The sequence below is a fragment of the Mesitornis unicolor genome, unplaced genomic scaffold (genome assembly GCF_000695765.1).
Source record: "Mesitornis unicolor isolate BGI_N332 unplaced genomic scaffold, ASM69576v1 scaffold30218, whole genome shotgun sequence".
Lineage (NCBI taxonomy): Eukaryota > Metazoa > Chordata > Aves > Mesitornithiformes > Mesitornithidae > Mesitornis > Mesitornis unicolor.
Window position 1 is genome coordinate 16849 of NW_010201658.1, and position 25877 is coordinate 42725.

At 37.9% G+C, this 25877-nt stretch overlaps 1 protein-coding gene across 1 annotated transcript in view; it reads right to left on the reverse strand.

Moving 5' to 3' along the window:
* The window catches only part of LOC104533359 (AMME syndrome candidate gene 1 protein), a gene marked incomplete at its 5' end in the record, with an annotated part of 33306 nt that extends 8140 nt beyond the window's left edge, over positions 1–25166 (reverse strand). Inside the window, 2 exons of the mRNA XM_010190176.1 lie at positions 4121–4235; positions 25056–25166. Coding sequence (XP_010188478.1) covers positions 4121–4235; positions 25056–25166 — 226 coding nt within the window. The remainder of the gene's footprint in view (positions 1–4120; positions 4236–25055) is intronic.
* Positions 25167–25877: the final 711 nt, after the last annotated feature.

Below are 25877 nucleotides of genomic sequence, written 5' to 3' on the forward strand. Positions count from 1 at the left end.
TTGTCCAACAGTGCAGAGCCACCTTTCATGATTGGCTACCACTACTTAAGCTAATATTTAATCCAGTGCATATGGGCCAAAGGCCTTTGTATCAGCACAGGAAGCGTGTACCGTTCTGCAGATTTTACATTAGTGAAGAACAGCAACCTCAGGGCAAAGATCTCTCTCAAGCTATTTTAAGGAAGAGCCACCGGTCAATTCTAGTCATTTATTACCCTGTTGGAATTTAAATAAGGTTTTCCAAAATGTTTCTCATTACAATTACATTACAATCACAATGTTTTATGATGTTTTAATAAAAAAATCATGAGAGGGTCTGAATTAGCAAGATAGCCTTTACCATCTAACAGAAACCTTCACAGATTCTTAATTAAATTAACAAGAAAATAAATTTAAAAGATGTTGATTTGTTATAACGTGAAACAGAGAGGCAATGAAGCGCTTTGCTTTGCTCTTCTCTATTTCTAGGGAAAAAAATCACCTCAAGGAGGCAAGCCTGTAGCACCAAAGCTAGAAATGTAAGACCTACAAGATGACCACATCTTATTTGTGAGAGCCGAATCCACTCTCAGGACCTTCCGAGGGTAGGCTGCTTTGCCCAGATCACAGACTTACAAGCTTCACAAACCAGATAAATTCTTTCTAAAGGACCCAAAGCCATGATACTTCACAGTGACCTATTCAAACTCTTCTCCATTCCTCCCTGGGAGGTGCTGCTGGCTAAGTGTAACACCAGATGCAAGTGTAGCTGCATTGATAATCAACAGCAGAATTGGATGCATCTTGAGGCAGGAATTCACATTTGTGCAGGAAAGACAAGACAGGATGGATCAAAAAGATGAGCTTAAGAAGAAGGAAAATAAAGCTGATATGGGGAAGGAATGACTGCTATCAATATCAAATGTGTTTAAAAATAATTGTATGATTTGTCTCCCAGGTATTCTTTGATACCTTATCTTTAACAAAAAAGCAGTACTATAAAAAAAAAAGAAACCTATCTTCAAGTTTCTTGTTACACATTTTTTTTGTGATGGAAAGGTGGTGAAACTCCAACCCAGCAGCAACTGGAGCCCAGCAGCATTTCATGGGCTCTGCCTGGCAGAAATGAAGAGAGAGTTCATGCAGTCTCAGAGCTCATTTCAAAGCCCTGCATCTGTTCAACTACTAAAGCTCACTGCAATTCATATAGAGTCACGTGTAAGTAAGAATGCTGAATTATATTTTAGGAAGCATCCTCATGAACCATGGCACTGAAGTGGTCCTTTAAAGGTTTGTACTTTCTCCTTGTTCTTTTTGTAAAAGGTGAAAATGGCAGCAGTTTGAAGAATCATATGGGAGCTCATAGCAGTCAATTCACTCCTGTCTCCTATTTGATGCTGCAAAAGGATCTCACGTTACTTTTTACAACTGAAATATCAATTTATTTAGTTTGGGAGAAGAATTCATTAACCAGAGAAAAGAAGATCTATCACTCTGTTTCAGGATACAGGAGACACTCCTGACTGTGTCTTCAAATGATCCTCAATGTCTCTAAGCCACCAGAGCATCGTGAGTTGTCTGATTCAGCAATTTGGAAATACTGTGACCTCTGTCAGCAAATTGCTGAGTTGGCTCCCACAACAGAATCAGCAGCATTTTACCTACAGAAGTCAGCTCTCCTAACAAGGCTGATGTTTTTCAGGATGATCTGGAAATCAGCATTTTATGAGACAGAAGATGCAGAATCTCTCTTGACGTCATACCCTAGACATCCTGAAATGTCTTTTTGCCATTAATATTGCATAACTGTAGCTTCCTTACCAGAAACACAGATGCCATAAGCTGTCTCACTGACAGGGGCACAAACAGCGATGAATCATTCTTTTGAGGACTAAGAATTACTTTCTCTTATTTATACACACACCCTTGTCCCTTTTGCATGGAAAGCTTGGGGATCATCTGCAACTGTATGAGATACAAAAGCACGTTTACCTCATAGGAAAAAAGAAGAAAAAGAATAATCACGGAACCTACTTTGTGACCATTTCTTAGCATTCCTAGGAATTTGCTAAAGGTTTTTAAAACCTACCATTAAAAAAAACTTAATGAAATGGGAGAAGAACTAAGCAAATGGATAACACAAGGACTATTATATTTTTGACCCCTCCATACTTCTCTCATATGTCAATAAGAAGAATTGTGAGACTCCACAAAATCAATGAGACCCAAGCAAGATGAAAGTTCTGCATTTTCACACTGTTGCTGAAGTTTCGAGGATTGTGCAACAAGATACAAAAAGGACATCGACAGTAAAAGCCTCCTTTGTTTCATACAGGTATTAAAGTTGTGAATCAGAAACCTCTCAAGGAGCAAAGTTCAAATCAGACTTTCCAAGGGAGATAGGATTTTTTAACACAGGCTTTGGATTCAGCTTCTCCTAAAGGATGAATATTTTGGTCATCTCAGAAGTTTGTTATCGAGAGAACAAAACAGCATCTAATAATACTTATAGATTACCACATGGGAAGAGCTATACACTATTTCATTATGCGTTTCACACTTTTAAAGTGACATTTTCTGAGTGTATTCATAGTCTGATTTTGAATAAATTAATTGAAGTTAAATTGAAACACCACTATGGGTACTACCAGAAGTCAATCTAGAAGAGCAGAAAAATCCTACCAGTTTTAGTTTTGATTTCTAGCTTGGTTTAGTATTAAAAGTCACTACAGTTTTGATTACTTGAAAACATTATTTAAGGAACTCAAAGGGCTCAGTGACAAGATAAACTACTACTCTAAGAAAAGCTTCTTGTTGCAAATGCACACATATTTTCAGCTAAGGTTTATTTTTTGGTCTGACATTACATAAAAACCTAATAGTTTCTGTTTATGGTGAAAATGCTGATAAACCCCAAAGGAAACTTACATTCATCTCATGCAGAACTACACATCAGAAGGTAGAAGCCCTTGTCATTATGAGTTGAACAGGAAACACATTTCTATTACATTTTCAGTTATTGTAAAATTCATAATGCTGAGGTTACTGCTGGATACCACCATTCTGACACAGTAGGGCCTCTGACCGTGTTAACAACAAATGGAATTTCTATTCCATGTACATTTGTTATGTGTGAATACAACAGAAAGCCTCTTTTTCTCTTAAGAAACTGTAATTATTTAGTAGAGCTAAGTGATTATTAAAGGGAAATACTGCAACTTGTGGGGTGTCTCTGGCATTGAAACATCTGCTACTATATATGACAATTTCAATTTTTTGTTATGTCCACTCAAATACAAACAGCAACACAACAGTCACACTGACTGAGATGAACTTCTGTTCATCTTAAGGCAAATAACTTGTTTTTTGCAAGTGTCTAATACCACATAATTTGGGAAAAAGCAGGAGAACACAGGATACCTGTGTTCTTGCTTCAGTATACCTTCCCAGAAATAACTCTAAAAGCAGCATTGGCTTCTTAAGCTCTTTTATGCTGCTGCTCCAAGAGAATGAATGCAGGTTTCCTAAAACTTAACAATTAAAACACATTCAGCTCCATGTGTAAGTGGCAAAGAAAAACAAAAGCAGTGATTTACTTGGCCTCGTCGTACAAGGGCTTTGTGGAGTCTGTGCAGGCCACTTGCTCTAAAAGCAAAGAAAGTTTTGGGAAAGATAACCAACCGCCTCACTCCTGCAAGCTAAATAAGGCAGCTTGTTTGGGGATTGCCATTTTTTGCAGTGCTTGTTTCCAGAAGCATACAAACTCCTAACTTTCATAGTGGGATGTCCTCTGTCCAGAATCACTGGGCTGAATCACCCTGTTTCAGCAGTTCCCTGTGCTGCAAAAGATGTCTCAGGACACATCACTCAGATAAGTCCTTGCTTGATGGAGCCTCGGCCGTGCAGCCCAATCCTACTTGGGACTGCATATGTGGACAAGAAGACAACTTTATTCTATGTTCATGACTTAGATTTTTACGGTGATGACAGTCCTACCAAAATCTATGCACAAAACAATGTGTATAGAGCACAAAACTCTGACTGCTATGCTAAATACCTGCAGATAATTTAAATGCTGTGACTTGTGCTATAGATGTTCATGGCATCAAAGTAATTTTCTTAAGATATCCGACATCCTTACCTCCCAGTCCATGTAGTCACATACATCTTCAAAGTTAGTGAGTAGAGACACTGAGCAGAAAAGCCGTGGCAGCTCATCCCTCGTCATTGGGGGGAAACGACTATCTTTAAGGGCACTGTTGAAGACAAAACAGAATTTCAAAGGATTTCTTTTGTTAACTTTCATAGGTTCTAATGAATCAAATGAAAAATATAAAGGACAAAAAAAATCCTGATGCAAGGATGACCAGTTTGATAATCCAGTTGCCAGTGTAACACACTGATCAATATTCCCAGCTTTTTCCTTAGCCATTTGGTTCAGTTCTCGGCTGGGCAGCCGGGTGGTGTCCTGAGGGTCATTCCTTCCTCAGCTGGGTTTGCTATGGTGACAATCTCATTACTGAAGCAGCAGAAAGTTTTTGGAAAAAGTTACAAAAGCAGTAGCTCTCCTACTTGCAATTTAGTAAATCCCTTTCAAAAAGGATTAAACTATACAACATAAAGTAGAAGGGAAATTCTTTAGCCTGCAATAATCCAACGTTAATAGTTATCAAACTGTAGAACTTAATTATTCAGTGGAAAAAAAAAATCCAAACAAGTAGGATATTCTCCAAAAAAGAATAATATTCATGCTTACTGGCAAAGGAGAATATAAAAAGGTAAAAACATCCAAGGGCTCTACACACCTGTAAACCTACCGGACATGAAGATATTCTGCAAAGCAGAGGTGAGGATTAGTAACAGGGAAGCTTGCAAACAGCTAAACTAATCCTCTGGCTACTGTACACTGCTATAGGCACACATACTGGGGCAAAATTCAATAGAGAGGGTGCACATTCTGTGCACATTCCAGCACGCTTGACAAAGCAAGCAGTTAACAGACAGGAAGCAGTGCCATCAGTAACAACATCTGTAAAAACCTACTCGCCTAAGTGTGGTTAAGAACCAGTTACATTGGAAAAGGAAAGGTTAAAGGGAGCACAGTATCTCCTATTTTCTGTTCTCTTACAAATTGCAATAGGACATGTATGTATATAAAATGCTCATCTCCACCAAAACCAGTGATCTGCTAACTGAGCTTTTCGATGAGTAAAGAGAATTTCAGATTAAGAGACTTACTAAAGCCCCACCATATTCTTCATGGGTCTCATTGTTTTGTCTAACAATTAGATCTTTCTTACTCATTTTACCTGGCAAACAGCCAGTGCTTACCAATAGCTGCTATAATTAATATGGCCGAGGTCTCTACATCAGATACCACCACCATTTGCTATAAAGAGCAGTATAACTGTATTAAAGTAGACCAAATAAGGACACATAAATAATAAAAATGTAAAGTTCAGCTAAAGGAAATAATCATATGTACAACCAGAAATAGCTTCCCATCATGAATTAATACCATAGACTGGTAAGCTAAAATAGAACCTTTATTTTTCTGGGGCAAGGGCAAGGGCAAGGCAGGCTTTTTTCCCAGATATGCTGCAGTTACAAAAAAAGAACACAGTATTGGAATTTAGACCAGAAGCCCTTCTTGAAGCTTCAGTACTTTTACATTACAAAACAGGTCAGAAATTTAGATGTTCATTATGAAGACAAATTGATTATATAATTAAGTTACAGTCTGCAGGCCTACGCTACCCATTATTTAGGGCTAATTCCAGGCAACCCCAAGTGAAGTTGCTGTAGATGCGAGAGATGTTGGGACTAACCAAGCTAAATCTTTTAACATTTATGCAGTACAGACAGGCCTACATAGGCCTGAGAACTGGGAACACCAAGGAGATTTAAAGCATAATGCCTGTGATCTTTAACTAATGACTTTCACTAAAGAGGTATCAAAAGACTGTTCTCCAAGATTTTGTTGATGGGATTTGAAAAGCTGGCTTTGTAACTGCTGAGAACCAAAGTTAACATCATCTGCGGCCTGGTGCTTTGGAGCAACATCAGAGATCAACTCATACAGCCGCAGCGCAAGAGGAACATATGAAAAACAGCTAATGCAGCCTTCATATCCCTCCACATAGGGGAAAAAAATAATGTACATACGTATATATAGAGGGAGGATACTTTGAGCACAGAGGCACAAAAGCCTCAGCCACATACAGCAAAGAAAGTAGTTAAGTTTTAGTGAAAGCAGAGAGACAAGTAAACGCTGCACGCCTATGAGCAAGCTTAGCCCAGTAATTCCATTATTCAATAGTATGACACTGGCACAAATACCTTGCTTTCATGCAACTACCTCATTATAACTAAAATACCCTTTTATTGAATGATAGTGCCATTTCAACTATGCTTCCTTCAGAACTGCTAGGTGCTACTTTATCTGTACAGCCTGCTGAAAATTGCTCAACACCTCCGTAACTATACACATCTGTGCACATACCCTGTATTAACACTCCTGCTGCTGAAGATAAGTGAGACATCTGACAGAACAGGATCAGAGATTTGAACCACAGTCTCAGACACCACTGTGACTGGTCAGTACAGAATAGTCTTGCTGTTCTATTCCTCCTTTCCCCATCTCCAGACCCCGTATTACAATTTGTTTTCATCTTTCTAAATAGCTTTGTCTCTGCTGTTATGTAAATAAAACCAAAATTTACCTGGGGAAATCTGTGCTGTCAATCAGCAATTGGAACAAAAAATCCTGAAGGGAGATGCCAACAGGAAGGCATTTATTTGTGCCAGCTAGCTACACATCATCTTCTGTCTTCTAATTCAAAATTTATGAAACTAAAATAGTTGCATTTAATTAATAAAAAAATAACAGTAATTATATGAGGTGCCAGTTTTAGAACTAGCTTGAAACTTAAAAGCCCTACCCAAATGAGTTTGATCTAGGTGCATCACATACTCCTTTAAAAGTGGGAAACGTTTACCTATTAAGTGCTGAATATTAAAGTTATTATTATTATTTATTATTATTATTATTAAAGAGTAGCAGCCATCTTCTCAATCATCCTTTTATTACTACTGTGGTTGAAACTCTAAAGTAAGTTCCAGATACCTTTTGAAAACCTAAGAGCAAAACTAAAGAACTGGTATCATCTCTTCACAGATTTGCTGTTTTCATTTTCGCATTTCTTAACGCTTGGTTAGCAGGAAAGAGTATTCTCTTCCAGAGGCAGCAGTCTGGCACTTATCATACACTCCACAAAGACGGATGGATGTAAATGCAGATTTTTGCCTCACTTGTCACATTAGCATATGCCTCTTGGTGACCAATGCAAAGCGAGCATAACATACAGACAAGATCACGTATGCTTGTTTTCCTCAAAGCTTCTTACTGGTCTGAGCTGTTCCAAATGAAAAGTCACTGTATAATTGTGTGTCAGCATTCTTGAGTAGTAGAGTAACAGTGTAGAGGAGTCTCTGTTCTGTTTATTTGGCAGTAGCATTATTTTTGTTGTATTAGGACGTGATTTTCACGTTATTCAATGCCATATTCTTCTGTTAGAAAGAGAAAAGGACTCCTATGGAACAAAACCTGACATACTAAAGATCAGGTTTTAAAAACTATTACCTCCATAATTTTTCTGTTAAACTTAAAATTAAGCAAAGGTAAGCAGATAATAATTAGTAAAATAAGTTGGAAAAATTAGGCATAGTTCAAAACTACTTTTATAGGAAAAATACTAAAATTTTACAGTCATTTTCTAAGCCATCTATTCTTTATTCCTTAATGCCCAGAAGTAATTTACATATATTGCTGCTGACTACATGGAAGTACAGGGTAGTGAAGAGTTGAAACAAAACAGTGCCAAGCAGGGGGAATTTGAGCTGGCCAATAAAAGGACATTAGTATTTCCACATGGAGTTCTGCTCCATGTTCAAAGTGAAGCAGGCCAAGCCAAAATTGAATCCTGTTCAAAGAAAACTATTTTTAGACACAAAATGCATGCACACAGACGCACAGCCTTTCTAGTTAAATATACTTTATTTATGCAGTCTTGGGTGTCCTACTAAGATCAAGTAATTGCCAGTCAAGAAAAAAACAAAGCAAAGTGTTACTCAACTAACAGTTTTTCTTCAGCTCAGCCACACTCTACAAATCTCAGCTTCTCCTCAAATGAAGTTTATTTGGCCATAGGCTCTCCAGAAATGTTTTTCAATAATTTCATTTTCCATGTACCATTCCTTTTTGTATTTGGGGTATAGAAAGGCTTGCAAACACGTTAAAGAGACTGAAAATACTTAAAAGAAAAGGAAATTCTTCAAAGTATTTTGAGTTACCATGACATGCAGCATGAAGTTTAGCAAAAAACTAAAATTAAGATTCATATTCCTTAAGACTACATCTTGTTTTCGTGAAATACCACCAGAGAAGCACTCAGAATCATCTGAAATAATAGCATGAGCAGGTGAACCAAAATAAAACACAGCATTGTGCTGTCCACCTGTAATTTCTGTAGGCTACAAAAATGCTTTCAAACAAACAAACAAAAAAGCTTCAGTCTTTAAGAACCTATTGCTCTTAAATGTGATGTGGCATATGGGTAACAAACAGCAGGACACAAACTGGGGAAATAAGAAATAGAAACAGAGCTACACTACTCAGCTTAGAAGTGCCTGGAAATCTTGGTGATTTAATTTAAAGGATCCTTTAAAAAAGTCTGATAGCATATAGGCCTCAAAGTAAAGACGAATTTAGGTGTAGATGAATGAAGGTATTAAATGAATTAAATTCCTAATATCTTATGGTCTGTTATATTATGGCACTTATTAACAACGACAGCCGCATCCACAGACCCTACATAGAGAATTGAGGCAAAATCTGGTACAATTTTGTACGTTACTGGAAATTACTTCAGGAGCTTAAACATGACACAGGGGAAGGAGGCGATGCAAAGGAAACTGTCAAACACTGGGCATGATATAAGTAATTCTTGCTTTTATAGGAAGTGTAAATGAGGCAGAGACTGCAGTGACTCATGCAGTTTTTCGGAGGCTTGCACAGTGAGTCAGTGACAGAATCAAGAATAGAATCCAAGATCCCCAACTCCCAATAATCTACTTTTTGTGACAACCTCTCTTTCACAATCTGCTCTGCCTACCACGTAAAAACACAGCTCCCAGAGGACTAATCAAAATAAAATTGATAAGTTTAGTCAAATTAAGCCAATTTTTAAGAATTAATTTCCCATTACTTTGTCAGTTCACTCTGCTATAAGTCAATTTTCTCAACCAATTTCTGATAATGAATGCAGCTAAACTAAACGGTAATTTTTTGGCATCCAAACAATTCTGCATCAATAGATTTATGAAAAAATAGGCTAAAGGCTCATTTTACAAACTATTACCCTCTGCTGATAAACAGTACATTAGCACTGCTTTTAGAAGGTAGAAAACCCCTTTCATTTAGCCCAGTATGTACAAGCCTGAGATTTTTTATTTTTTCACTGAGTGAAATGTGCTCAGCAGAATTACGGTAGAAAATAATCTGAAAGAGAAATGGCCCTATGTCAGTAAACTGAGCCCAAAGGGCCTAGATATTGCTCCTCAATTAATTCAAACCAGCCTGAAATTAATGAGTACCAAACTCACTGGGTTTTAGAGAACAGCAAAGAGATGGCAGCAGCAAGAGACACTTGGTGCTAGGGTTTCAGAAAAAAATGTCAATGTTTATTGTTATTTTTCAATTGCTGGTTTTTCAATTAAGTTTAAGATTTTTACTTTTTCATTCAGTAACTTCAATAGGAAGAAATTAAAGAACACTTCAGCAGCTCACCAGTATTTTCCTAATGAAAATCAGCTATCATAACTCAGTTTGGTAGAGACCAGAAAAACCCAGCAGTTTCCAAGTCATGATCTGCAATGAATTTTAAGCCAGAAAAATGGGGCAGAGTGTGCTCTTCTTCAGAAACTGAAATTATTATGAATAAAATTCTCCTAGCTTTCAGTGTAAGAGATCAGACAGCCTACCACAACCCACACGACAGCCTTCATAAATAAAAGTTGTTAGACCAGCAGAGCTTCGCCAACTGAAATGGAGATTTGAAGGAGTGATTTACGTGCATCATCAAATCACTTGATTGCAAGGAAAAGGATTTATTTACATTGTCTTTTTTTTCCTCTTTTTTGGTCAGACTGGAAAAATTTCCAGGAAACAAAACAACGGTGAATGATGTGTTTTTCCTGAACCCACCCTTACATTTGGGAGACAGAAAGGGAAAGAACAACACTGATGCTTCCTGCACGTTATGTTGCTAAGTGGCAGACACAGCATAAAAAAGAAATTTGGCACACAAATACCTTGCTAAAGTCAAGACACCTAAACTTCTTGGTTGGTCTTACAGAAATACAAGTTATACAGCATGTAGGCAAAGGGTTATAATCTTTAAAAAATATCTTTAATAAATACTAAGTTTTATATTGACTGCAGTCACAAGTATAAAATTATTTAATGGCGACAATTATATTCTTAACAGTATTTTTGGGTGTATGTATTGTGCCACCCATACACACAACTAAAAAGCAAACACTCTGGATTCTTCTGAATAAACCCAGCTCATCGTTATGCCACAATAACGTTACACCATGTGGACATAATGCCTGAAATTCATTTCGCTTTCTTACAGCTCTAATGTATCAAGGATACAATAAATGCTTGTATGGAGAGGTCCTTAAAGTTTACAAGAGTTTTGTGTACGTGTGATTACAGCCTTTAAGTAGAAAAGTACGATCACAAAAGTTGCCGTTCCTGCAATCTGCTCCCATCAGAAAATATAATGAAAAAGAAGGATGAAAAGAAAAAAATCCACAATGTAGTATTGTATTGTCTCATCCTGATCACATTCATAAAAGTTTTTACGGCCTCAACTTCCTTACTGGTTCCTGAAGCCAGAAATCTTACACTATATCATGTTTGCCATTCTAAAGGACTTACTTTTCTCCTTGAACGTGAAGAAAGAGCAAACAAGTTAAAGACTTCACATTTTTCTCATACTGTTTTAATGCTGCAGGGCAGAAGAGGGGCTCATTTTGCATTACTATACAGTATGTCTTATTACATTAAAAAAAAAAAATCAAACTAATGTTAAGCTGCAGCACTGCTGCAGTAATAGTGTAGAGCTACACCTTCACGAAGGGACACTAAATCCAAAGCCTTCACGTAAGAGGTCAGTTAGCAAGAGATAAAGCTTATAGCAAACTACAACACAAAATGTGCAGTTACTGCGCGTTTGCACAGAAGTAGCAAAAAAAGCTGTAACTGCTGTGCTCCACACACTCTGCAATTGCAAACTGAACCAAGTCATTTCGGGATACCCACAAAAACAGTCGTCTGCACTCTGAATTGCTCAGCATGGACCTGCAACAACATTTTCTGGCTGCAGGGGCACATAAGGTAAAGCAGCTGCACGCAGCAGTTTCCTCGTAGGTGGCAGCTTCTTTTGTGCTGTCCCTCACTCCTCCCTGCATCAACGCTGGGATAAATGAGGACAATGGCATCCAAAAAGGCGTGACAATTTTTGTGTCATACTCCTGCCACGTTCAGGAAGCTGAAAGGTGTCAATTGCCATAGAAATGTCCTGCTTTGATCCATTAAAAGCAAATCCACAGCACTTAAAACAATCTCCCAGCATAACCCAGTCAGCTGGGCACAAGTCACTCCAGATGCTTATTTAAAATTGAATAACAAAAGTGACCAGGTTTTGGTGTGTGGGTTTTTGTTTGGTGTACACACGGTAACACCCTAGTCAGAAAACTGTAATTGAGCTCCAACAGGACTAAATTCTCATGTCACTAAAAGGCCTTCCAGCAGATGGCAAAGTTTAGATAATTAACAAAAATGAACTGCTCAATTACATTTAGAACTGTACAGCTTCAGCAGCACCAACCACTCAAATCCCCAGGAGCACCAAAAGAAGTCTCCAGAATGCTTTACCTCTCCAGCAAGCCTCTCAATATTGGCTTAAGATCACCACTTTACCCCAGAACACATTAAGACAAAAACCTTTAAGGTCACTTTATTGCTGAATTTAATCAATTCACAAAATGTTACTCCCCTCTAAAGATGCATTCAACTCTTATTTTAAAAAAGAACAAGTTAACATGAAATATTTTTAAGTCTTTATGAACTTTAAAAAGCCTCATATTAAGCACATATGGAAAAATGTGTTCCTAAATGTCTCAGCAATGCACTGGTGTATAAATACACTAACAATTTGAACATTTACATGTCTGATGTCCTGCAGCTTGTAAAAAGGGGCTATTTTTATTATACTCTTGAAAGTCTTGAACAAAAGAGTACTTCATTTTCCCAGTATTCCTTTTGTCACCAGAAATACTATAGTTTTTTTACAAATATATGATGTAGCTGAATTTTTATTAGTTGTCAATAGGATTCACTTTAAGAACAACCAAGACAAGAAATACTGGGGATGAAATTTTACAATTAAGTTCCGTTTTGATACTGTTTGCCACAAATACAGAAACTTTGAAACCACAATGATGGACAAATTAAATATATACAATCAGGTTAAGAATAAGAAAAGCAAGAAGGATGGTAGGATATGCAGTAACTGAATTGGGAAGGAGAAAGATCATATTCACTTGGTGCTGCATTAAATGTTTCATAGAAAAAGATAACGGCAATAAAATACTCTGAAATATGAAGGTATGATAAATATAGTCTGATAAATGAAATTAAAGGTGACAGAATTCATACTGTCTCACTGACTACAATACGACTACTCATAATACAGGGCGCTGAATAATATCCTGGCTTGTTTCCCAAGATGTGTTTCATCAGTACCACAACTCAGCTTGGGTAATGTTTAAACCAGCTGGTTTTCAGCTAAGTGCAATCTCTTGCACTTACTGCGAGTACGTCTGCAAAGAGATGGAAATCCGAGCGCTGTCAGTGGAAAGGCTGATGGATGAGCTCATGGCATCTTACTAGCTCTTAGTGTTTTTATAAATATAGTATAAAAGACAGCACGAGATTAATCCCTTGAGGCACATCATATGTAGCAGGTTCTCAGGGAAAGAAACCACCACCCCTTATTTCAGGAGAACTTTTGTTTCTGGACACTTACTCCTGCTATCATGAAACCGTCCCAGAATGCAGACATGAGAACTGCTGCATCAGGACAAAACCCGATTCCTTACTTAAGGCAACAGATAAGGCTTCTCAACAGTTTCTTCCTGTTCATTTTGTACACGCGTAGGTTTTTTCTTCATACATGAATCTCATTAACAGATTAAGCTATGATTGTTCAATATCTCTACAAATCACCAGTTCAAAAAATGACATTTATTATGTTTTAGATAACTATGTTTTAGATCTATAAACTCATCCTATACAGGTGGAAGCTTTGCTTTCTGCATTTCCTTATCTCCCACACACAAACCAGTTTTCTGCAGGCCACCTTCTCATTCTCCTTTTAGCAACTCTGCCACTTCTCTCTCTCTCTCACGAGAGCAGGTCACCATTTAACTTCTTCATACCTTCTCATTTTGTCACAATTCTGTCTACATTCAGTGCCACCTGCAATTTCCTCAGCTAACAGGAGTGCTCCCAACTCACCACACATCTAAGGTCAAGATGCCCAAGCAGCAGAACCTCTGCAAGCTCAAACAGCACATTCAGTCCCAAGCTCCTTATGGGTGTTCCACTCTAAAAGAGGATTTGAGCAGCAAATAAAAACAGTTGAAGTCAAATGAAAAGCAAGTTCTGCAATGAAGAGGAGACAAAAGGTTCAGGTTAGGCTACATCTGTGTATAGCCTCAAAGACCATAACTGAAGTATTCAAGGAATGTATTTAACTCAACAGCACCACATATATTTGAAAATTCTGCTCAGCTACAGAACGAAGATTATTACAAAATATGAAAGCATAAACACAAATATTTGACTAGGAGATTAACTGAAATGTGAAATTCGTGTTTACTAATTGAGTATGTTATGAAACATCTTCACAGAGCAACTACAGGCCAACTTCTTCTCCCTCTGAAGGTAGCAGGACTTTTACCCTTCACTGCAGTAAAGCCTGAAACAGCAGCTGACTGTTCTGTTCTAGTGTTCACTTTTGGCTCCCACTAACATCTTACATTGCTAGGTAAGGTTAACTGAGTGAATTCTACCAAGAGCAACTAAAACCTGATTACTCGGTGTTAAACACAAAGTGGACAAACAAAAAATTGGTTTATTTGCAATTATATCTATCTGAAGTGTTTAATATTTAAACAGAAATCAGTTTCATCACCTTTCTAAAAAGCAACTCAAGAATGTTTCACCTCCAGAACATCAGGAACGCTTTAGTAAAACACATTTTTGGGTAACTGTATGTAACAGCTCATGGAAACCTACATTAAAAAATAAAAATTAAAAAGAAATAATAAAAAAAAAGGAAATCATGTATTGTAGACTTCCACAAACCTGAGGGGGGTTTTCTGGGCAAGAAAAGAGAAAGTCACCCTCTCCGTAACTGAAAAAGCAGCACACACAAAGAGCGGGTTGCTGTAACGAACAAGGCTGTGTGCGGCGCACAGACCTCCCCAGACAAAGCCCAGCTGCTGCTCTTTGCAATAAGGGATTAGCGGTCTAGGGCAGAGGGGGAAAAAAAGCCTCTCCGTAGCTAAGTGAGCAAATGGCAGAATGCATCCTCAGCACAGAGGAGAAAGGCCATCCGACCAGCTTGCAAATTGAGCAGAAGCTTCTGGGAATGGGAGAAAAAACAGCACCAATTTCTTAACAGAGCACACAAAAATAGTTCTGGTGAAAAGCAGGGATGCCCCGTTAGAGGACTGAGGTTGCAGTGACCTTCCAATTATTTTTAAATCACATTTCCCCTTTCCCTTTTTTGTGTTCCTACACATAAAAAGTGCTTTTTCTTCATGGCAAAACCAAGATGTGATCTGTGGGGCTTCAACAGCAGCATCTGGAAGTGACTGGCCTAGAGATAACAGAAGCAGCTCTTTCCATGGCCTTTCAGCAGAACTGAAGCTGTTAGAAATACACATATGCACAGAGAACGTTTCTTTTTAAATGCAGACATTCAAAATCTCTTTCAACCTTCATACAGTTGAGTCAGAATGTATTTTGGCTTTAAACATTTTTAGCTTTACATTGACACTTCAGCTGAATGGGATCTAAGCCAATATTTAAAGAAAAATAATTACTGAAATTTTTTATTACATACTAAATATATTTTTATTCTGAACCATTTGCTTTAGCAACTTTTCTCATAGAGAAAAAACAAATAGTCTTTGAAACTGTTAAACACTGTTTGAATGTACCAGTGTGAATGTATTTCTAAACTGGCTTTTGTTTATGAATAAAGCACTGAAAAAGTTACTGGCAATTAGGCTGGTATCTACAGTGATGAATTAATTGCACATTACAGGTAGCCTGGGACCTATTTCAGTTTGTGGTATTACGGAAGTCGTTAAAATTACTAAGTATTGAAAGGTTGTACTGTTCAAAAAACTAAGCTTTTCTTCTTTTCCCCTGTCATATCAAACCAAATTCAATCTCAGCAAAGTTTACCCAACTGAAAAATTCAGTCAAGATAAAAAGGCATAACATTATTCACTTTGAAAAATCACATTTCCTCGCTGGAAAGAGCTTCTTATACCTGATTTCAGACTGATTTCCACAACCATTAGTAATCCTCATTGTCACAAAGGCTCTGTGCAATGAAGCTGGGGTTACAGATGGGGAAGATCCCAAAAGCTGTGCTCAGGCGCAGCAGAGCCCTCCTCAACATCTGCTCGAGTTCCCAAATTCTTGGGGGAGTTATTTACACACTGTACTCCAGCCTGGGAGACTGCTTGCCTGAATACTGACCCTTCACTACAAGTGATCTGCACTAAGAAGAGAGAGATTATTGCATTGGAACAGCACAATTTAAGTATGTGAGCTAACAGACATTTTTATGTATATCATATTAAAACTGTCTTTCACCATCCTCCCCCAGTATCCTTGTTTTAAGAATTGAGTGTTATCAGTCCTACTGAAATTGGTATTAATAGCAAAAAAAAAAAAAAAAAGCTGTTCTCCACTATGGTCAAAAAGTTGTTCTGTGTTAGTTACAATTATACTTAGAAAAGTTTTTAATTAAAAGTTCTGAAAACTTACATAAAAGTAGGAATCTGTGAGGTTAGAAGTATTTTTTGGATCCACATCAAATATTTTTAAGGAACTGTTTATTTACACACTTGCACACCATTAGATGCTGTGCAGACTGTATAAATACATTGTCATTTACATAGCTGAGAAATCAAAGGATGTTCAATTTCTGTTTCTAAAATAAAGGCTATCACCAATATACACACATATGGAGTGCATGTATCACTCCATACACTTTTATGGAGTACAGCTAAAAACGGTAAAATTTGAGAAGTGCATCAACAACTCAAAGGGAAGAGATAAACCTGGAGCGTTTTTTTCCCCTAGTATTTTATTTTTAAAATCACATTAGGAAAAAAACCCCAAACCAAACCACAAACCTGTTCTATTCAGGTAAATATACATTCCTTCCTACAGTGCATCAGATGAAAGAGCACTGGGGCCTGTAAGACTTCAGGACTCCCTCAAAATTTGAAGTGTGTGTAGGCTTAGACGTATTCAGATATCCGGAATATTCAGCATTTTATAAGGCTGCTTATGTCCTTAGATATGTGATTTCTTCTTCCAAGAGCTTTTCCACCACCTCAACTGCACAGTTCTGTAAAGGATACAACTTCTCTCTTCCTGGTGTCAGGAATGATTTTTAGAAACAGGTATCTGCTGGTACTATTTAAAAAGATCACAAAATTCTGCTATAGTTTACAAGAGCACTTAAATTCCTCTGGCCTATGGAAAATGGTAAATCCTATTTCAAAAGTTTCCACATCTGTGTTGTGAACACAGATAATGAAGGCTTTTGGAGCCTGGTCCCCCACACCCAGTTCGTGCTGTTTCTTCTTTATACAGTCTTAAAAGGAAGCATCAGAAAACACCTAAATGGAGGAGGTGCTGACAGACTGAAAAATTTAATTGAGACTCCTTTCCCACAGTGCCTCCCACACAAAGCTGCAGAGTTTGAAGATTTTAACAGCTTACAAGCATAAAGGACAATTATTTTTCCTTTGACCTTGCTTAATCCCTGCTAACTTGTATTAAAACAGTAGATTTTAGCAAAAATTAGCTTCCTGAACCAAACAAAGCCTTTAAGTTCACTTCTACTGGGTGAGGTATCTAATGCACCACTGCTGCATCTCCATTTCCAGTGTCTTCAGAAGTGAAGGACAAACTATGTTAATATCCTCATATTTAATACATATAAGCTCTGGCCAGCGCCATTACCACCCCCTCTCACTGCCTTAGCAAATAAAGTCGTGGGAAACGTCCCTTACTCTATATTAAACTCTGAGTATAGAATACTCTATATTCAGCATTGGTCCATGATGTCATCGTAGTGCTTAGGAAATCAAAAAGCCAAATTCCATTCTAAAAGATTTTCAGAAAATGTTTTGAAGGTGTTCCCTTCAAGAATATCATACAAAAAAGAATAAATTGACCAAAATCCATGGAGTACCAACAACTATCCATACTAGTAACTGAAAATCAGGAATTATGGACATGTAGAGCTTTGCTAGGAAAACCAGAGCGACCAGTACACCTGGCTCCACCCTCCCTCACAAATCCTTCTGTCAAGTAATATTCAAAGACAAATACAAATTTGATTTTCAACCAAATGAGTGTTTCAACTCAACAAAACCCTGTCTTTGAACTGTCAGAGTGTGGAGTGTTTTCTGAGCACAACAGACAGAAACTGTGTGGGAAGAACATGAAACGCAAGAGTGTCGTGGGAAAGACGAGTCCCAGTGCCACGGCTCCTCCCTGAAACCCATCTGGAAAGTCTCAGTAACTGCGGGATGGCCCCAGCTCCTCGCTCACATGCAGTCAAATGGCAGGAATAGCCGATTTATTCAAAATACCACCAATTATATCAGATAATGCAAGGTATTTTGCTTGATCATGGTTTCCTCAAAGCATGTAGTTTACGAGAAGCGTATTTTTTGAAATTCCCAATTTTTAATGCACGTTTTTTAAAGTAAGATGATGAAATAAGTATTTTAATTCTGGTCACTGTCCTGAAGACAGTCCCAGCAAAACCCGCCCCAAACTTCACTGAGCCACTATATACAGACAGAGCTATTTTGTTATAATTCTGAAATCTACAATTCCATTTTTCCCAGATCTCCAGTTACCTTTCACAAGCAGTCAGTTCACAGGGTAAGTTTATTCCACCAAACGCAGTAATGCATCCCCCTGTGCCAAAGAATTCATCTTCTAGAATTCATTTTTCCCAGCAAAATGGTAAAATGGTTATCAATATTTGATAACCCTGGATCTATTTAAAGAGCTGTGGTAGGACATCATCATGCACTCCTCCTTTCATAAACACAATAATCTAAGGGGTGGCCTTCCCTTTGTAGTGTTTCCCTTTGCTTTCTTTCAGGAAGTGTTGCTAAGGTAACAGACTATCATCTACCATTAGGTCCAAGGGTCTAGCAAAGGTTTTCTCAGGAAAATAGGCCAACAAGTTTTAAAAAATATATTCCCCCTCTCCTTCTAATAAATAAATAAAATAATGCAGAATTACTACATCCCCAACACAATGTTCAAAAAACATGTATTTGCTAGGGCATGTTCCTTCTCTCTCCCAAACAATATTGCTTTACTTTCATAATTAAATAAGAAGCATCATTTAACCCATCATTAAAGCAAAAGTTTGGAGTTTCTCCCCTGTCCAGAGCCAATATGGTATTCAGCTCTGTCCTCCAAGAAAAGGCAGCAGACAGCTGTGTCAAGCAACATTTCCCCGAAACAGTGACCTGGCACTGGGGGCACAAAATCATTACAGACCTGCTTACTGAGCTGACTCACACAGGGTAACTGAGCCTGGCTCAATAATTCACATCTGGATACTTCATGTCAGGTTTCTGGTATCGTGAGTTTACATCACAATCCACTGCACTGCTAAACAATCCTATGTTCACATCTGTGACAGACCTGAGGATTCAACCAAATTGAAGTGGTGTTATTTGTAAAATTTATGTCTACAATAGTTCAGCAACAAGGTTTTTTTGACTTAGATGAAGTTCAGAAATATGAACAGCTCCAAGTTTCACTAAAGGGTTATCTCTGTACAGATTTCATGGCAGGTAAAACACATGAGCGTGTACAAAACATCTATGTGTGAAAATAATATTGCCTCAGTTTTGTTAAAGGTAAAATGGGTCATTTAAAAATTAAGATGCTAATAACTTCAAAAGATAACCAGGAGAGGGGAACAGAAATGCAAATTAAAGGACAAAACAAAACAAAAATAAAAGTAATTTAAAAAAAAAAAATCAAAATTTGAACAGGCCTCTACTGCATTTAAGATTGACTTGCCTTTGCAAAAAAGTTTTTCCTAACAACTTATAGAAAGGCTTGTACGCCAAAAGCTTGTCTAATTTTATGCGACTGCATCAGTCCAACTAAACTCTCTGTACATCCCACCTCACCTATAAACTAGAACAACCTGATTAAATTGCTTTTACTCACCAATTCAAGAAACTTAAAGGATGCATTTTGGTTTAACTTAACCTATTGCCTTGATATGGCCCACAGTCCCCTCAGGTCCATCCCATCATCTCTGAAACAGCTACACCCTTTTCCCCCCAGAGCAGTAACACTTCAAGGCTACAGTGGGAAGATATTTTTATTTATTCTTATTATTTATTAATTACTATTATTTACAAATTTATTTATAATTCTTATATGTTTATTTATTCTTATTTCCAAATCTCTCTCACACATGGCTTTGCCTCAGATGCCGCCTTCTTTTGCTAAGGAGTTTTGGTGACTGGAGATTGCTACAAAGTTATGAGACTCACTTAACCCACTCTCTCTGCTGCTGACTAAGGCAGGATCTGCTTTATACTGGGGTCACTGGAAGATGTCCATGTCCTGGCAACATCCTCATTCATCAATCTTTCCATGAGGCCCATCGTACGAATGAGCAGAGCAGCAGTTCTGCAACTTCTTCAGCATCTTGAGCCTTCCTTAGGGCCAGAGAGACCCCACCCCGGGCAGAGGGAAAATCACTAAGTGAAATGAGCTTGAAAACTCGGGGGCAACCAGCAGACACCTGCTTTCCATAGGAATGTTCAAATGAAAAGGAAGGAATGATGCTTCCTGGTTTTAAAGACGATGTTAAGCATACAAGTACAGCATGACACTGGTGAGTTCACGCTGTCAAGAATATACATTGCTCTCTGCAGAGTTTAATTTTGAAAGTGATAATGCAGGCTTCATCTCACAATTATCAGACATTTTTCATTGGTGTCCACCAGATGCAGAGTTGCAATATAATTTTTAAAAGCTGACTTTCAGCAGTGGTCTAACATAAATCAAAGCCACAAAATAAGACAGCCTGCAAAGTATCACCAGGCAACACAGAAGCAACAATGTACTCTGAAATACGCCATGAAATGCTGTTTGCAAGAATTAATTCAGGCTATGACTTCTATGAACAGTGAAGGTCACGACAGAAGTGTCAACACCATATATAATCCACGCAACTCTGCGGTTCAAAAATTGTACTCAGATCCATGAGTATGCTTTGCCCTGGATAAATAGCGAGGGCTATCTACACCCACAGTAATGCTGCCAGATCCCAAAGGCTTTGGGAAATCAGCACTGAGTTGTAGGGAATGATTACAGGGAAAGTTGAACGAGTCTACAAGTAGTCAAAAGAAAGAGGAATTAAACAGAGTAGTGACCTTGGCGAAACACAAGAGGGAAGCTGCCCTGTCTGCACAAGTACTTGCCTCTAGTCTTTAGTAATAAGACCTTAGTAATCAATACTAATGTGATCAGACATCCAATATTTTTCAATTTTACCCCTTAAATAAGTTTGCCATACTGTAGCCCTGCAGTTGCACAGTTACTGCGTGGACAGGAGGAAAGGGTCAGTGTTTTTCACAGAGAGCAGGCAGGGATACAGCAGCAGCAAGGACTAAGACTCTTAAAACTGCTGACAAATACAGAGCAGTAGTTGATGCCTCTGGTAGCCAAATCCTCAGATGAAACCTACCCCCAAAATTCCGTTATGAGAAAGTTGGGTTGCAGGTTTCATTTCTTTCAATCTTATGCTTCTCAACCCAAGCTTCCCTACTTGTTTCCATTTCGTGACCAACCATGTCAAGGCTGAAGGTCTGACAGCAGCTGTATTTCTGTCAGGTGCAATGGCAAGCAGGACACACAACAGAAAGACTGAATATATAATATGGTCAGTACAGACAAGCCTATGCTAGTTAAGGAGAGTTGATGACATTTTTTTAAATTAATTTTCAGTTTAAACACATTAAGTTAATCCAGTTAAGGCCTGGAGTCCTTCAATTTTGCTTCACTGCTTTCTTCTACAACAGAAGGCTCCGTCACGTAACATCTCCCTTCTCTACTATTTCCCTTCCCAGACACACATTCTAGTCTTGATATGATAAACCAATGCATAGTTAAAACTTAATTTATACACCTACACTTGTTATACCCACTAGGTGTAAAATATGACTTCAAGTTATAAGAAATGGGTAGAAAAACTAAACTAAAACAAATAAATGAAACCATTTCATTCAGTATCTCAAGTGTAAGAGAGCAGGAATTTAAAACTCCAATGCCAAAAGGTGTCTTACTGCTGAACAGAACACATGAAAAAGTAATTTATCAACCTGTTATGAAATTCTGTGGTAACCTGCTTCCAAGTTCAGTGTATTTTCCTGAAGGAGCTGTAAAACACAAGGTAGTTTTCATAACCTGGATTGGTTTATTTTTACGCATTCAGGTGGGATATTCAATCAACACATTCAGTCTAAAGGACTGCTTTGACTATTATAAACTTCTTATGTGCTAATTTACAATATTCAATACTGCAAAACATTTCAGACAAGGACAGATTTTTATCCAGCTAACTTCCTAGTAAAATTACATAAAAATCACTAAATCTGAATCTATATTTTCATAAAGTTCTGCAAAAGATTTTAATAATGCACTCTCTTTCCCCTGTGTTTCACTGATATAACCACAGAGAAAATTGAATTATAACATGTAGATTTCATTAGGAATACAGTACTAACATTCTTAACTACGGGTATTCTCATCCCTCACGACTAAGGCAGATGCATCCAATTAATGATGAATCATTCCACATAAATTTCCTGTTTAGAACATACTGGCAATACCAGCATAACAACCTACAGAGCTCAGAACAGGGGAGAGAAACTCACCTGATTACACATCACCCCCATTTTTGTTTATAGACCAAAAAAGGTGGGTTTTGTTCACTTTAGATTCCTAGATTCACTATCATGATGCTATTTCAAAGCAACTGCACTGGTGTATGCAGATACAAGATGTACATGTTACACGTTGTATACAACGTGCAAGTAGAGATCACTACCAGAATTAAGTGAAATTTGGTTTGCTGTGATCCTAAGTATTACTCAGCATATTTGTAATGTAAACATGCAGGAAGGAAATTGAGGGTATTTTCATTGCTAAGCACTTAAGGGCATTTCAGAAGAGCTGTTCTTCAGTATCATTTTACTCACTCAAAGTTGGGCCACAATTCCACAGAAGGTGCTGAAAAAGACAGGAACGGATTTTGACAAACAGCCTGGTTCTGGTTCTCCACTCTTTATCTCCAGAACAACTGAAGTGCCACCCAGTGTCAAAGTAAAACTAAGTCAGAAGAATACCTGCCTCATCCTCAATGAGAATTTTGGTCAAGTCCACTTTCTGAAGCAGAGCCCATTCTCATTCTACCTCCTCTTTCATTGATTCACTTTTGCCTTCCCTGAAGGAGGTTGATTTTCCCTTTCAGGAACTGTCATCTCTTCTGCAGGAGCCCATTGCCCACACACTGTGGATCAGGGTATAATGGCCTATTTTCTGATTCTCCTAGGGAGGCCTGTGGGGCTCCAAACTCTGAAAGTTCATAGACATTTCAATGGTGCTTCCATTATTCCTCAAACGCTCTCCTCTGGAAGCTCTGTACTTGAAGACTGAACACCATGAAGGAAACTCATCACAGCCCTCTCTTTCTTTTTAAAATAATGATTGGTAAAAGGGAACAACTTTTTCATACATTCAGATGTGAACTTTACATTTCAGTGGTCATATCTGAAGTTTTATTTGGTTGTTTGGGGTTCCTTATTGGTGGGTTTTTTTCTTTTTAAACAATAGGAAACATTTTTGGTGCCATAGTCACAAGAAAGGTTCCCCACAGAAGGTAATAAAATCCAATATACCACTAAATATAGTCTTTTATTTTAAAACAACTGATGATGTCACAAAGATTTTTTTAAAAATCTCATCTTGAAAATTACTGAATTACCCTCTGAACAGTTGAGTATAAACTTCCACACTATGTGGCCACTGTTTAAATGGTGCACTGAAAATATTTCACTTCCCTTTAATGTGCATCATTTTTCATATATTTTGACTTCAGCTTTCAGAGTTAGTACATAGTGACAGGAATCATAGATGTGTTTTTAAAGGTATGCAAGAGCACAGCCCGATTTGATTTGTGAGAATGGAAAATACCTATGAGGAAAGACTAGTTTTTGGCTATTACCTTCTTTCTAGTCTTATGGGGGAATTTTCTGTACAAGCTCATTGTTTTCAATCAGGCACTGTAAAGTGTACACTCAAATGAAATACTTTCCAGTGCAGGGGGCAAGCTGCTGTTCCTCCAGCCTGGTTCACTAATGGTTAAGATTTTAAGGCTTTTAACCTTTAACAGAGAATTGCTTTGAATTTTATTATAAGCTTCTTCTCATTAACCATTTTGACTGCTGAGCTTTTAAAGAACACAACCAGAAACATTCCAGACGACATAATAAATAAAGCCAACACAATAGAGGTAACTAAGGCTTTCAGAAGTTTGTAAGGACTCCAGGAGATGAGCAGTTGATTTCTCCAAGCTGAGCAGAGAAGCATGAACTGAACTTCAGCTTGCAACAAACTGGGGAGACACCTAAGAAAGAGCACGTCCTATTTGAATTTTACTTAATACTGGGATTGACAAAGTGTTTCAAGAGCAAAGAAGCAGATCCTGTATCAGAGGAAAGCTTCAAATCTGAAGTGATCTGGTGGCACCATTTATTTTAAGTTATGACAATTATAGAGGTCTACACATGCCAGAATGTCGTTTCTATTTTAAAGCACTATAAACAGTCTATTGTAATGGAGTGGAACAAAATTCCATTGATTCTTTAGAAAATAAATTCAAGAAAACTCTTTGAAAAAACAAGTAGAAAGCTTGCTATTAGCTCTAGTGATAAACATATTAGTTTTCACTCTATGCAAAGGAAATGGAACAATATTAAGGTGAATGAATTTACGTGTAGATCAAAAAATGAAGGATTATGCTGCCAGGGAGTGAAGGATTATCATCACTTACCTCCCTCATCCAGAAGCTTCCCACTCAGGGGCTGGGATGTATCTGAAGAGAGTAACATGTAATGGAAATTTGTAGCATTAAATTAACTGCAGCTGACTGGAAGCACCTGATGGAGAAGAGGTGAGAATACCTGCTGGTTTAGAAGTGTGAACAGGATAATCCCCAAATCTGACTTTCTGGTCTTCTGCCCTGACATTAACTATTACGGTTAAAATTTGTCTGAACACTGGAAAAAATACTATAATAGTCAGTTACAATAAGCTACTGGGGAGTAGTTTTTCAGACCAATAAAAAGAAGAAAAGGCTCGAGTTATGGTTTTTAACTGAAACTATAGCCTCATGACACCAGTAATCAAATAACCAGGCAATACACTTAGCATCAAAAGGAGATACGAGTTTTCATTGATCAGTACAGCAACACAGTCAAAAAACCCAAAACAAACAAAAGCACACCTATCATCTCCTCAGTAGACTACTGAAATGCATAAATCAAGGCTACAGAAAACAAAATCTTACCTAGTAAGAGTGTACTCCCTGAGTCCTGAATGCAGGTTCATGGCGGAAAAAGTACCTATGCATCCACGCAATCGTTTATCTCGACCGATCTTCCACGTTACAAAGAGCGGGCTGTTTTAGGGAAGAAAAAACAAAAAAGACATGATCACAGAAGCAATATTGACGGTGTGACATTTCAGCAACAGTGCCCTTCCACTTTGGTCAATGAGGGGCCACATCTCTAAAGTAACTGTGTCTGAGCAGGCCATAGCATTTAGAAATGTCCTTTGCAATTCTTTTGCCTGTTCTAGAAACATTACTCATGTGATATAACAGAAAATAAATGCTTGGTGTTCCTCACTATTCCCTATTAGCCTTCTTCTGTGATTGGGAAAAGACATTTGTACATAAGGAAGCCTTTACAGAAGGGAAAAATATCTCTGCCGCACTGACCACCCCTCTACCTGAACACAAATCCTTTTGTCCTTAACACTGCTGCCAAGAAACTACCAGAAGTCCTTGGGGCACAAGAAAAATGGAGGAACACAATCCAAATTTAAAGAACTGCCAGAGGAAAGGGTATTTTCTCCACGAATCCCAAGTCAGTATACAAGAAACTAAAAAACTGCCAGGAGTGGAGCAAAATCTCTACTAAGTTGATCACATCTCAATTACATGAGTGTGGCAGTTAAAGGAATACTTCTATCAAACAACTCTGTACCAATCTATACATTAAGTAAGTTAACGAGAAGGAGACAAACCATACAACTTTCTGGGACCAAAGCTTCTCTTGCAGTTCCAGCACGCTGCATCAATGCACAAGCACCAGAACGCTACACAAAC